We start from the raw sequence: 14257 nt of genomic DNA on the forward strand, positions 1-14257 counted from the left end.
GTATCTATTTATTATCTTTATGAGCTATGAAAATGGTAACAAATAAATAATAAACTTATTACACATAGATACATTTTTTTGTAAATTATAATTGTTCTATTAAAGAGATGTCCGATTTTTTTCTTCTGGAACATATCCTTCTAGCTCCAAACGTTCTTTAAACTTTATATATTCCCTTTTACGATCAAAATGTTTCACCTGATCAATAGTAATTGATCTTAAATTATGGATAAAAAAACGAAATAAGAAATATATATCTTAATTATCTACTACAAAAACTTACCCATTGAGAAGGACAAAATTGTTCATATTTTTTTCTAAATTCATTGCAATCAGTTTCTGATTTTGATTCATCTAAACATTTCCAATACTCATCTCTATGATTCCAACAAACAAACCGGTCTTCTTTATTTGGAAATGACATTCTGTAAAGTAATATTTTATACAAAACTATATCCTTGACTTAAAGTAATTAAATCAATAAGCCTAAAGTAAATTTTTAGAAAAGAATATTTATGAAATGATTGAAAAAATTGATAGGTAAAATACTTACCTATAAGATTTGCCTGTATATAAACATTTATTTTATCAATAATCACCCACTTATATTAAATATTAAACATCGATATAAATATAATGATATATAAATTAATATATTGTAAAAATTAGATATAAAAATGATAACATTCAAATCAAATGCAAGTAAAAATGATCAGTTAAATATGTTCTTAACGTTTGCACATATTTAACCTTGAGTGACTAAAAATAGTTAACAAATATGCAACTATATATAAATATACTATCATTATATCAAAATAAAGAATGTAAATTTATAAATAATTTATGAAACATTATTTTCATGCACATTGGAATAAAACACTGAATTAATAATTAAGATTAACGATAATAATCGAAATGTTATCACGATTTTAATTTACTTTATTGAAACTTGATCAGATAAATGTATAACTTAAATTGTTAATTATTTTTTATATCAATTTTTAAATTCAATTTTTAAATTAATTTCAAATTTTCAAATTTAGACTAAATCAACATTAATTTAAATAAATGAAATAATCTGTGAATAAACACAATTTTACTAGGACTACATTACGTGTTTAAGGTTATGAACATCAGTTAAACAATTGATTAATGAGATTAACCTAAGCTTGAGAAACAAATATGAAGTTACAATTATGTGCAATTGTTTTTATTATTTTTTTATATACATCTACGATGTCGTAAATGAATTTTTTGTTGAATAGTGTAAATATATTTTAAGCTAACCTGTTTTTCAATACTACAAGAGCACATGAAAATTTATATCACTTGATAACGTTCTATCTTCTATTCTTGATTTCTATTTTAAATTAAACAATAAATAATAGAATTTTTATTTACCATAGATTATGAAAAAATATATATTTACAATTACTATTAATATAATTTTATAATTTTATTAGAACAATATACGAATTATCTATGTAATTTCGATGATGTACTTTGTGTGGGAAATGTAGACATTTTTAAATTACGCGCTTAAATACCTACATGCAAATATTTAAAAATTAAAAAAATAATTAAATAACTTATTGCATCATTAAGAATATAGCAATATTATTTAAAGAATTTTAATGCGACGATAAAAGTAGTATTTAAAGATATATTCAATAATATACATATATATATATAATATATTATATGTATATATAAAATCGTATTGTGTTAATTTATATCGAAATCGTGCAATCCGATCTATATATCGAACGATTATCGAATTTATTTGAAAATAATATTGCCTAATCATATAAAAAAAATATTTAAATAAATTTAGAAAAAATACATTTATAAATTAATATTGTTAATTGCGAGTAATTTATTTTGAATCTTTAAAAGTTTATTTTAAAACATAATACCTAATTCTAAATACCTTTCTGATGCTTAATTTCGTAAGCATGCGTACGGTGGGGACTACGTAGATGATGTGGGGAAGCCAATATGGCTGGGTGTCATCGGTTATCCGCACGATTACAATAAAAGTAAACTTTTTGGATAATTCAAAAAGAATTTTAAATAAATATGTCGGATTATTTACGGTCTGCTATAGGATACTTAAATGGAGGAACTAATACTAATGAATATGTTGGCCAAATTTTGGAAATCAATAATGTAAAACTCCGAGTTAACAGATTAATTGCCGAAGGTAAGTTTGTTGCATGCTTTCACTTTTAGAATTAATCGTTTATTTCATCATGATTCTAGGTGCTACCGTTTTTTCATTTGTATTCATACAAAATTCTTTCCTTTTTGTTTAATTGTCATTTTAAATAATAATGTCGTTTATCATTCTGTATGACTTTTAAGTTGTTAACATATAACCACCTGGCATCTGTCAAATATGTTTTGACATATCTAATCAGGCAAATGTCTATGCATTATTTCACATTTTTAGATATAATTGATATTTTATAAACTATTTTTCACTTTCTAATACGATTAAATTAATTTATATTGTTTTTCCTTATATTCCATATTTTCTATGATAGATCTGTTTGAAAAAAAAAAACTGTAAAGAATTAAAAATAAATATTTAGTTTATACGATATACTATATATAATACTGCTTATTAATAATTTTTATAAATAAAAAGCACTCACTTGGAAAATAACTTTGAGAGAAAGCTTGTATTATTAAACTATAATTAACAAATATCACACGATTACACACACGGAAACAATGAGTTCAATATGTTGCATTGATAAAAAAAATTAAATAATTTATATACAAGATATTTAGGAATATATGCTTAATACTTGGTATATCTTATTCTTGACATAAAGCAAGTTAAATATATTTCTATACGTATAGTTGTTGTAATGAAATTATGTATCGTTATGAATATTTAGATAATTTGTGGCAAACGTCGTATCAACAGGTGGATGGGCTTTGGTGTTTGCAGTAGAAGATATTTCAACGGGAAAGGAATATGCACTTAAGGTGAAATATCTTTCAAGAATATTTTATTCAAAGATAGAAGAGATTACTTGTTTAAACTCATCAGACTTGCTTTATGTTAATAGAGACTCATCGCAGCTGATGAAGATGCTAACAAATCTATTATACAGGAAATAGAAATATTAAAAAAATTGTCTGGCCACCCTAATATTATTCAATATTTGTATGCACAGTGTTTAGAAAAAGAAGCTAGTAAGAATATTGAATATTTACTAGTCACAGAATTATGTCCTGGTGGGACCCTTGCCGATTTACTTCGAAATGTTGCTTCAAATTCATTAACATTTGCTCAAATATGTAAAATTGCCTATCAAGTAACAAGAGCTGTTCATCATATGCATAGTCAACAGCCTGAGCCATTTATACATCGTGATATTAAATTGGAAAACTTTTTAATTGGAGCTGATGGTATTATCAAATTATGTGACTTTGGAAGTACTACAACTAATCAAATCTTACCAAATCCATCATGGAATGCCCAAAAACGTGCTACTTTGGAGGATCAAATGGCGAAATGTACAACACCTATGTACCGTGCCCCAGAAATGATGGACACATGGAATAATGAACCTATAGGACCACCAGTTGATTGTTGGGCACTTGGTTGTATTTTTTATTCTTTAGTTACTTTGCGACATCCTTTTCCAGATGGTGAGATTGTGTTGTTTATTGCTTCATATGATCAACAAAAGAAATCATTCTAAATAATTTTTATTTTGTCTTATTTATAGGTAATAAGTTAGCGATTCTCAATGCCAAGTATCCATTGTTACCTCCTAATCCTCGGTTATCATGTATACATGAATTAATAAAATTGTGTTTAAATGTATCGCCAGTGCAAAGACTTACAACAGCCACATTATTAGAGCGACTTGCAGCAATTGGAGAATCAAATAATATTGATCTTAGAGAACCTCCAAATGTGGAAATTGCAACTAAACCTCCTCCACCACCAAGACCTACACCACCTTCTAATACGCAGTCACCGCCACCAAGACCAGCTTCTACGGCAACAATGCCACCTCCCAGGCCTGTTCCAACTCAGCAATCTGCAGTTAAATCAGCAGTTGTAGCACAACCAGTCGGCCTATTTAGTTCATTAAAAGGTGGTGCGGGTAGTTTATTACGCAATATAAAAGATACTTCCAGCAAAGTGATGCATACTGTACAACAAAGTATGGCAAGAACTGAATTGGATGCTAGTTATTTAACGTCACGTATATTAATAATGCCATATCCAGCTGATGGTATAGAATCTGCATATAGGGCAAATCATGTAGAAGATGTAAGGAATTTCCTTCAGTCGCGGCATCCACCACCAACTCGTATTCAGTTATATAATTTATCTCGTGGACGACCAAGTGTTTCTAGATTACCTGGGAGACATATAGATTGTTCATTTGCTTATGCATCTGCAGACTCTACTGCTCCTTTATTGTCTGCATTATATCAAATTTGTCAAGATATATATAGATATTTGAATGCTGATTTTAATCGTATTGTAGTTTTATATTGCACAGTGAGTATATTGTTTAAATTATTTATTACTTTCTATATATATAAATTATTTATAGTATTTATTATATAGAAATTTTTAATTTATAGGATGGATATCATGCAAGTGCTACAGTGGCATGTGCTCTTTTGATTTATGCTAAAGCTTTATTTTCTAGCGAAGAAGCAATAGCATTATTTACAACAAGACGCTGTTTACCCCCACAATTACAACCATCAGAATTGCGCTGTATTAATTATATGACTTTTCTTAGCAATGGTACTCTTCCTCATATTAAACCTTTAATACTTCGTTCTCTTGTAATACAGCCAGTACCATTATTTACAAGAGCAAAAGATGGTTGTAGGCCTTACATTGAGATTTATAGCAATGGTGCACAAGTTTTTTCGACTAAACGACAAATATACGAAGAAATGAGATTATTTAGTATGGTAGAAGGAAAAATATGCATAATAATAGGAGACGCTACAGTTCGTGGAGATGTTACAATTGTTTTATTTCATGCAAGACAACAGCTTGGACGTGTTATTGGAATTAAAATTGCTTCATTGCATTTTCATACAGGTTACGTGTCTTTAAATGAAAATGCTTTGATATTTGATAAACAGGACTTAGATGAGGTCCCAGAAATTGGAGGAAAATTTCGTGTTATTTTAAATGTTATGTTTGGCAAAAATAACTCAAAGTTATCTAGAGTACCAGCTCCATGGGAAGCAGAAGAAAGTTCCAAACTTGTACCTGATCCTTTATTTGGATCAACATTGGAGATGGAAGAAACATTAGAGAATTTTAGAACTACTGTAGAAAAGGTAAAGGTTTATTTTATTTTCTTTTTTTAAATTTCAAGAATAAGGAGTATTAAAAATAAGAAATATGTAGAATATTCTAAGCCCTCTTATAACCAAATCTTAATAAAATATTCTGAGTATAATTTATTTTTTTTTTATTTTATTTAATGTGTAGCTTAAGAGTTTAGTTAAAAAAGTAACTATAATATAACATAAATATGTGAAGATTTTTATATTAAAAAGTATTATATGCACTTTAGACTGAAAATAATGATACACCAGAGCCTGTGCCTGAAACAGCAACTGATAATATGGTGCAAGAGGAAATATCCTTAATACAAAATACTATACAAGAAAAAGAAGATAAAAAGGAAGATATACTTCAAGAAGCTGACTTATTAAATCTAGGATTTTCAGATAGCAATACTGTTAATAATCCTAATCTTACTCCTGCTATGGATCCAGGATTTGATATATTCTCTAGTTCTAGTCAAAACGAAAATGATCTCTTGGGAGGATTTGGCGTGTTTACTCAGCAAGAAACAACTAAAAACTCCCTGCCTACGATTAATGATCCTGTACAGAATGACTTATTATTTGGAAATGATCAATCTGTTAAAATGGAAACTAGTAAAAGTAACGTTAATGTGAGCAATCTACTTTTTGATCAGAACCAATCTGTAACTAAAGAAACAACTGAAATATTATTTGACCCTTTGAGTGACACCTCCTCAAATAATTTTCTTGGAGGTCTGACAAATTCAAAATCAAATGTATCAAAGATGCCAAATGTTGAAGAAAATTTCCCACGAAATGCAAGTGTACCAAATTTTGCAGCACAAAATAAAGATCCATTTGCAAATCTTGCTGGGTCACTAGGAGCAGGTCTTACATCTAGCTGGAATGGAACACCAAGAAATTCTAATACTCCTCAATCTGCTAGCCCAGCTCCTGCTAGTACTCCCATTCATTCGAGTCCTAGTATGCATAAGTCTAATACAACTAATGACACGAGTAACAATGATCCCAATGCATTCAGCAATAAATCAGCAAAAACAAGTGGTGATGCATTTGAAGACTTACTTGGTAGTCAAGGATATAACTTTTTTAGCTCCCGAAAAGCAGAAAAGGATAGTCCCAAAACGATAAATCAAATGCGCAAAGTAGAAGCAGCCAAAACAATGGATCCAGAAAGTTTGAAAGTTGCAGAATGGACTGAAGGTAAAAAAGGAAATTTACGTGCTCTTCTTTGCTCGTTACATACGGTTTTGTGGCCTGAAGCTGAAAGATGGCAGCGTTATGAAATGCATCAATTAGTTACTGCTGCCGATGTTAAAAAGGCATATAGAAAAGCATGTTTGGCTGTACATCCTGATAAGGTATTTATATCACATAGTATATTATTAATGTTAGGTAATATATTATCGTTTCTTTAAGATTTTATTAACTAAATAATTAACTTTTTACATTATTTTATTTATAGACTAATGATTATATTAATTATTATTGTATTGCAGCAAACAGGAACTGCAAATGAAAATATAGCAAAATTAATATTTATGGAACTGAATAATGCTTGGAGCGCATTTGAAAATGATACATCTCAACAAAATTTATTTAGTTAATTCTTGAAATTGTTGTTAAGGGTGCAAATTTATCTCTATTACTGTCATAAGTTTAAAAAAAGAAAGCAAGCTAAAAGTATATTATATTACAATTGTTTTGTTTAATGTAAAATAACTCTATATTGCATTCCAAGTATTAGCTATGATCAAGAACAAAATCAAATCAGTATTTTATTAAATACTGTGTAAAATTACATTATTTCTAGCCTTAGGAGTCTAGTTAATGTAATATTTAACATATATGTATATAAGGCAAATATAAATTAAAAAGATTCGAAATATATAAAAATATTTTCCGCCCAAAGTTTCGTAATTTATTATTCCCATTTATAATATTGGAATAATAACTGTACATAAAATTACAAAAAGTAAGTTAAATTACAAAGTAAGAATATTCTTCAAAACAGTCACTTGTCATTATAAATAAGAGTTGAACTGTCGTAAAGTAACTTTCATTTATTTTATTAACTTCTTTTTTATATTAAATTCTATATAAAGAATTATATTATTAATCACACATTTTTTTATTTTGTTATCAGAAGAACGTGATGTCACACATACTGGTCCACACATACCTATTATAGAATATGTACATTGGAGGGGTGTGTAGAAGTGCTTGCGTGCGCTATAGGGTCGCAATTTAAAGGGAGGGGCTGCTCAAAAATGGCTGATACGCACAGGGTAGGATATTCGGAAAAGAGAGAGTGACGGTTCGTGTCTTCCATACCGACCAATTGAGATTCTTTTATGACGATTTTGTTGCAAATATAGTTAGTTAATAATTATTATGAGGCGTTTACGAAATAATCTTCGTGTACTCCTGAAACCTCCACCAAAAACGGATACAGATCTTCCTCCCGAAAGGTGAAGTATCCCTGATTATGATCATTAAGTTATAATTCGTTAAGTAACGAAATATATAGACCAAGAAATCTTATTTTTCTGTACGTATAATTTTATATTATTTATTTATATATATATGTATATATATTTAAATAAAAAATTACATTTTATTTTATATAAATTGCATGCTAATATTAATTTCAATGTTATTTTCATTTACTTCTTCTGTAATTAATCGTATTTTTTTCTTTTCTTTTTTCATTTTGTGATAAACTAATAATAAATAATATATATATATATATATATATATATTCGACGTATAGTCTCTAACAATGATATTTAATATTACAGTATATTAAAGAAAAAAAATGTTATACAAATATATTTATTAATAATCAATTTTGTATCCATAGATTAGAGCCTCCTTTTAATAATGTGGATCAAGGAAATTAAGAAACCAAACATATACAGAGAAATAATTGAAAACCTTTAAGAAAGATGTCTGGGTCAACTTTAAGAATTGCATTTTTCCTTTTTTTGGGATTTTCAACAAGCTTGTTAATATTTAGTAAAGCAGATGCCACTAAGTCTATCAGAGCTGTAAAAGCTCGATTAAAAACATCTTATTCATCATGGCGTATAGTGGTATGTCTAACTCAGCCGCAAACTCTCTATAAGATGGATTTTCAAAGATCATGGGAAGAAGCTAGATTAGAATCATCATCTCAGGCAGATATAGAAGTATCTTATATCGAAGCAAGAATGACGCCATTAAAAGATTCGTTATCATATCCTTTGTCATTATTAAATAAGTTTTGCACAGACATCGAAGGTGGAAAAACAGTGTTGAGCCTTATAATGGGTGGAGGTTCAGCGGCTAGATTTCTTGTTACAGCTGCTACTGCCTTGAATCTTCCAGCTTTATGGTTACCATTTGCTCATCGTGATTTTCTTCGTCAGGTTAGTAATTCTTCATTATTTAAATTTCATGTATCAAACAGTAAAAATGTATATTTACTTTATGCTTTATTATAGGGTAATTATGGTCCTTTTGAAAGTCGTATAGGTTCTAGTTCTAAAGAAATTGGTGCAGCAGCTGCTGCATTAATGCACAGAGCTAATTGGCATGCATTTACACTATTGATTGATACAACTTTACTTCCCGTATCTCATCTTTTTCAAACAAATCAACCAGTGTTAACACCTAGAGTAATCATTCATCTTCCAACGAATGATAAAACTTTGATAATGAGATTAAGAAGAGTAGCTGCTGAAGGAGGTACTGGTGGAATTGTAGTGATGGGTTGTGATTTAAACAACGCAAGAAGAATACTTACAGCAGCTAGCAAATTTGAAATGCTTTCAGGAAGATTTTTGTGGCTCTGGTTAGATCTCAGAGCAGAATTAAGACCTAATGAACCAAATATAATTAGTTCACATATCGTACATAGTTCAAGAGCATCAATAGCAACGAACGGAAATTCTCCTCCATTGGAAAACTTAGAGCGCAATATAAATCTTATATCGGAAAATCAGTTACCTTTAAATTCTTTACCAAGTTTGACAAATGATATACATAGATTGCAAGAATACAAATGGCAAAATGAGAAGACCATAACTAAACGGGAAGAAAAAATATTTAATTTTGATGATGAAGAAGTTAGAATAATGGATAAGGAGTTAAATTCTAAAAGTTTCATGCCAGTTGGAATGCTTGCCTTAAGACCTTCCAGTATAAAAGTAATGAATGGTGATACCTTATTATCTAGAATATTAAGAGAGACATCTCAAGCGTTGGATGAAACACTCTCAGACATAAAACCAAAAATGAATCGTCTTAGAGAATCTCAATTGAAAGAACATTTTATCCCTGAATGTTTTCCACATTCAAATGCTAAATTTTTAACAAGTGAAGTAAGGGAAAATTTTTCTAGAATATTAACACATAAATTAAGAAAATCAATGGGTCAAATTTCTAAAGATAAAGCAGAGTTTCAGTTATTAAATTTGCAAGCAGTGAGGTTTCCTGGAAATAAGACGCAATTAAGGTTTATAATATATTGGTTTTTCTTATTAACATTTTAATACTTGTCTAAAATAAAATTTTTTATATAGATGGACCAAAGTGGGTACTATCAAAGGAGGAAAGGAAGTTCGTCTTGATACAATAATTTGGCCAGGTGGTGGTATTGTTCCAGCTTATCTTGAACAAGGTGGAGAAAGTATTGGAATGCCAGTGTACCGCATAGTAACTGCACTAGCCTCACCATTTACTATGGCTACAAAATTACAAGAAGGACTTTGTTTAAGAGGGTTAATTTGTCGTCATGGAAATACCATCATGTGTTGTTATGGATTAAGCATAGATTTGATGTCCTTGGTGGCACGTGAATTGGGATTTCGTTTCGATTTGTATGTTGCTCACGACGGTCTGTTTGGAAAAAGGAATGGCAGAAGTGGTACATGGAATGGTATAATGGGAGAATTAGTTTCTGGACGTGCACAATTGGCTTTTGCAGCAATGAGTGTATCAGCTCATAGAGCAGAAGCAGTAGACTTTACTACACCATATTTTTTTAGTGGAGTTAGTTTTCTTACAGCCCCAAAATTAAAATCAGAGATACCCTTGTTTGCATTCCTTTTTCCATTCAGTACAGAATTATGGATTGCCGTATTTACTTCGTTAAACTTTACTGCAATAGCAGTAGCAATCTATGAATGGTTAAGTCCGTTTGGTCTTAATCCATGGGGTAGACAACGAAGCAAGAATTTTTCAATAGCTTCTGCCCTTTGGGTAATGTGGGGACTTTTATGTGGTCATCTGGTAGCTTTTAAAGCTCCAAAATCATGGCCTAATAAGTTTTTGATCAATATTTGGGGAGGATTTTCTGTCATCTTTGTAGCTTCATACACAGCTAATATAGCTGCTCTTATTGCGGGCCTTTTCTTTCACTCTGCGGTCAGCAATTATCATGATAAAAGTGTGAGTATTTAAAATAATTTATACAATTGCATAAAGATATCTTCTAACAAGGGCTCCATAAGATTTTGTCAATACCGATTGTTTTTAAACTCTACACAGTCGTAGGGGTTCATTAGGACCATACACTGCATAAGCAAAAAGTATAGAGCTCTTGTAAATTATGAAATTTAATTCATTATATACAAGAAAGTTTTCGTTTGTAATTAATTCAATAAAATATTTTATAATTACAGTTATTATCACAAAGAGTAGGTGCACCCAGAGCATCCGCAGCTGAATATTATGTACAGAGAGCGAATCCTCAACTATGGTCGCATATGGCACGTTATTCATTATCAGATGTTGCCGAAGGTGTTGAAAGATTAAGGAATGATAGTTTAGATATACTCATCGCAGACACACCTATTTTGGATTATTATCGTGCGACTGACGATGGTTGTCGTTTGCAAAAAATTGGTGACACTATCAATGAAGACACATATGCTGTTGCCCTTACAAAGGGCCATCCTCTTAAAGAGAGCATTTCTAAAGTTATAGCAAATTATACTAGTAATGGATTATTAGATATTTTACAAGAAAAATGGTATCTATTAAAATTTATTATAATATCAATTATAATAGAAGGATTGATGAAATCTTATTTATATTTGATAAATTTATAGGTATGGTGGACTACCTTGCATCCATGGTCGGGAAGGTATGGATACAGGACTAGAACCTGAACAAGGTGGCCAACCTCGACCATTAGGGGTGGCTTCTGTAGCTGGTGTATTTTGTCTTTTGGGAATGGGTGTTGTATTAGGAGCTATTATTCTTGCTGGAGAACATCTATTCTATAAATATACATTACCAAGACTAAGGCATAGATCAGAAAATTCCATTTGGCGTAGTCGTAATGTAATGTTTTTTTCACAAAAGCTGTATAGGTTTATTAATTGTGTAGAACTGGTTTCACCGCATCATGCTGCAAGAGAATTAGTACATACTGTTAGACAAGGACAAATTGCTTCTCTTTTTCAAAAAAGTGTGAAACGAGTAAGTTCTAACTTTTACAAATACTTCTGTTTTGTCTTTATATATCTACTAAGTATCCCTGTTCCAGAAGGAACACGAACAACGTAGACGGCGTAAAAGTAAAGCTCAGTTTTTTGAAATGATACAAGAAATACGAAGGTATTTAAACTCTATTTGAATTATATTATTAGTTTTATTCTATTAAGTAGGAATACCTTAATTACGGATTTGAAAAAAAATTGAATCATCTTATTCGCTTCGTTTCTTTTTTTATTTTTTAAATAGAGTACAACAAGAAGAAAAAATAGAAATTGTACACGAAGAACCAGAAACAACAAAAGTAGTAAAAGAAGAAAAAGTACCAAAGGGAAAAGAAAGAAGTAGAAGTAAAAGTCCATTGATGCGTAGCCCTAGGAGATCAGAGAAAAGTAGAAGTTCTACTAATTTGTATAGTTCTCAACTTGGATTATCACCTGTCAACCTTGAAACGACGATGAAACCAAGGGAGTTTACCCTTAGTAGCACTAATCTTAGAGCTAGAAGTCCATTGGAAACTGTAGGTCGTAGATTGAGTCACGGAGACGGTGGTTCTCCACCACCGCATCTTGGATCTCATTTTGGTGGTAGTGCAACATTAAGACCCTTGATGTCAACAAAAAGTGACTCAGCTAGTGGTGGTACTCCTTCTATGAAAGGTGAATCTGTAGGTGGAATACCAACGCCCAAGTATTCCCGAAGCCCAGCAAAGCGGGGTCAATCTTTTCCAGTATTTGCTACTCTAAGACCACCACATTCGTCTATTCATTATACCTCGAAAGGTGTTGCATTGTTATTGCCAAATAGCGAATTAACATCTGCTATAGGACGTAAATTATCTCGTGAATGGAGTTCTGGAACTATGGATGTAACAAGATCATCAGAAGCTATAAGTGGTGGTTCAACGTATACATTAAATCAGGAAACAACACTTTCCATTGAATGCCCAGAAGATGAAAATAAAGATCAGGAAGAAGTTATACCTGTTAAGAAACCTATACGCCGTGCTAGAAGTCATGAAAATCGAGATAGTGGCAAGTCAATGATAGATTTGCCGTCGCCAAGATTAATTGCTCAACCTATCGTGGGAGGTCGATCGGTAAGCGAACGAACCAAAAAACAACTTGAGTCAGAATTGAAAGCGATTTTAAGTGCCAGAGCTCATCATCGCGATTTACATCCTCCTTGATAGATTGAAATTTAATGGTAAGAGATTTTGAAAGCACCAAGCTTTGAAGATCGTTGCCTCTGAGGGGCATTGATTGATTTAAGCAATATCAGATTTATAGGTCAATTTATAGAAGAATCTGCCAGTTTACGGGAGGACTAAAAAGTAGGCCGTGTCAGGAGTCGCATAACAAAGCAAAATTTGCAAACAAAGAAATTTCTTGTTATGTACATTGATAATATAAGATATAATTGATAAAAAGTGCTATAAACTTGAGTAGAAACGTCTTCATAAGTAGTATGTACATAAACATTAAAATATTTTCTTGTTGGCATTTTAACTCTACATTAACCGTCACCCTGGTTGAGTCTCTCTTTTAATAGCAATGGTATTAGATATCGTGCATTACAGTATTTCTCAACTAACATCTCATGTATAATGACAATGTAAAGAAAAAAACATTGTTTTTCAATAGTAATATAGTAGCCACAATAAAAATAATATAATTAATAAATAATATATATATATTATATGACGTTAAAAATTATATGATTTTAATGCAGTATGTTTAATCCTAAAATAAAATCGTGTTAAACTCATCAGATAATTTCGATTTTATTCGAATAATGTAAAAATCTTTAGATATTAACATTTATTAAATTTGAGAAATACTGTCCTATTGAATTTTACTGAATTGGATTGTATACTGCCACCTTAATAATTCTTGTGATTGAAGAAAGGAGAGACTTGCTTGATGGACTGCCGGCGTAGAATGACCACTTACTAAATATATGATCAATCTTACAATCATTGTGCCTGTTGATTATAAAAATCAAGGGCAAATGAGACTTTAATTAGTCATACCATCATTAAATAATTCATAAAAATTAAGTATCTAAGAAATCATTTCACACCAAACATTTTAAGATCAAGACATTATCACTATAGAATTTTACTCTAATTTTGAGAAGGTAGCAATGCAGCCAGTAGATCAATAGCGTAAAAAAATATTATTAAGTGTTTGCTGCAACGAGTTATATACTTATTATATATGTTTTGATGGAGTATTAGAAGAATGCATAATATTTATTTAAAATAGAGAAGATCTATTGGTACATCTGTCACTACTACACAAATCTGATAATAAAAATTAAATAAAATATAATTTATAGTTAATCAGCACAGTGACTTTTTGAAGAAATTATTCCAAGTCAAAAATAAGCAATATAAGTTAATGATTTTTAATAATACAATGACATATTGTACAAG

At 30.3% G+C, this 14257-nt stretch overlaps 3 protein-coding genes across 10 annotated transcripts; 2 read left to right on the plus strand and 1 right to left on the minus strand.

Annotated features, from left to right (window-relative positions):
• Positions 1-58: 58 nt before the first annotated feature.
• On the minus strand, positions 59-1999 carry LOC122517805 (cytochrome c oxidase assembly factor 6 homolog). 4 transcript variants are annotated; one of them, XM_043636371.1, is made up of 3 exons: positions 1931-1999; positions 284-425; positions 59-198 (listed from the first exon to the last, which is right to left on the minus strand). In XM_043636371.1, exons 2-3 carry the CDS (start codon positions 422-424, stop codon positions 100-102), a joined length of 240 nt encoding a protein of 79 aa, XP_043492306.1. In that variant the 5' UTR covers position 425; positions 1931-1999; the 3' UTR covers positions 59-99. The 4 variants fall into 4 exon arrangements, with proteins under 4 accessions (XP_043492306.1, XP_043492305.1, XP_043492303.1 ...); XM_043636370.1 differs by lacking the exon at positions 1931-1999 and adding an exon at positions 1402-1454; XM_043636368.1 differs by lacking the exon at positions 1931-1999 and adding an exon at positions 1288-1390.
• On the plus strand, positions 1984-7102 carry LOC122517801 (cyclin-G-associated kinase). The gene is made up of 7 exons (XM_043636362.1): positions 1984-2203; positions 2936-2997; positions 3081-3666; positions 3747-4534; positions 4621-5340; positions 5580-6698; positions 6837-7102. The coding sequence occupies exons 1-7, from the start codon at positions 2080-2082 to the stop codon at positions 6942-6944; spliced, it is 3507 nt and encodes a 1168-aa protein (XP_043492297.1). The 5' UTR covers positions 1984-2079; the 3' UTR covers positions 6945-7102.
• Positions 7103-7212: 110 nt separating this feature from the next.
• On the plus strand, positions 7213-13322 carry LOC122517800. Of its 5 annotated transcripts, none has more exons than XM_043636357.1 (10): positions 7213-7312; positions 7484-7808; positions 8201-8747; positions 8823-9835; positions 9903-10770; positions 11004-11353; positions 11433-11805; positions 11873-11943; positions 12070-13026; positions 13102-13322. In XM_043636357.1, exons 3-9 carry the CDS (start codon positions 8286-8288, stop codon positions 13007-13009), a joined length of 4077 nt encoding a protein of 1358 aa, XP_043492292.1. In that variant the 5' UTR covers positions 7213-7312; positions 7484-7808; positions 8201-8285; the 3' UTR covers positions 13010-13026; positions 13102-13322. The 5 variants fall into 5 exon arrangements, with proteins under 5 accessions (XP_043492292.1, XP_043492296.1, XP_043492291.1 ...); XM_043636361.1 differs by having other exon boundaries at positions 8823-9066; positions 9154-9835; positions 12070-13322; XM_043636356.1 differs by having other exon boundaries at positions 12070-13322.
• The last annotated feature ends 935 nt before the right edge of the window (positions 13323-14257 follow it).

The sequence above is a fragment of the Polistes fuscatus genome, unplaced genomic scaffold, assembly GCF_010416935.1.
Source record: "Polistes fuscatus isolate 324 unplaced genomic scaffold, CU_Pfus_HIC Scaffold21, whole genome shotgun sequence".
In the NCBI taxonomy this organism is placed as follows: Eukaryota; Metazoa; Arthropoda; class Insecta; order Hymenoptera; family Vespidae; genus Polistes; species Polistes fuscatus.

What these genes read in the sequence shown, in the direction of transcription:
- LOC122517800 (XM_043636356.1), top strand. Translation starts at nt 8,286, where the DNA reads ATGTCTGGGTCAACTTTAAGAATTGCATTTTTCCTTTTTTTGGGATTT. An exon ending in ATCGTGATTTTCTTCGTCAG is followed by an intron (nt 8,748 to 8,822) that starts GTTAGTAATTCT and finishes GCTTTATTATAG; the next exon opens with GGTAATTATGGTCCTTTTGA. An exon ending in GGAAATAAGACGCAATTAAG is followed by an intron (nt 9,836 to 9,902) that starts GTTTATAATATA and finishes TTTTTTATATAG; the next exon opens with ATGGACCAAAGTGGGTACTA.
- LOC122517805 (XM_043636371.1), bottom strand. Translation starts at nt 424, where the DNA reads ATGTCATTTCCAAATAAAGAAGACCGGTTTGTTTGTTGGAATCATAGA. An exon ending in AATTTTGTCCTTCTCAATGG is followed by an intron (nt 199 to 283) that starts GTAAGTTTTTGT and finishes ACTATTGATCAG; the next exon opens with GTGAAACATTTTGATCGTAA.
- LOC122517801 (XM_043636362.1), top strand. Translation starts at nt 2,080, where the DNA reads ATGTCGGATTATTTACGGTCTGCTATAGGATACTTAAATGGAGGAACT. An exon ending in TAACAGATTAATTGCCGAAG is followed by an intron (nt 2,204 to 2,935) that starts GTAAGTTTGTTG and finishes TCGTATCAACAG; the next exon opens with GTGGATGGGCTTTGGTGTTT. An exon ending in GAAAGGAATATGCACTTAAG is followed by an intron (nt 2,998 to 3,080) that starts GTGAAATATCTT and finishes TTATGTTAATAG; the next exon opens with AGACTCATCGCAGCTGATGA.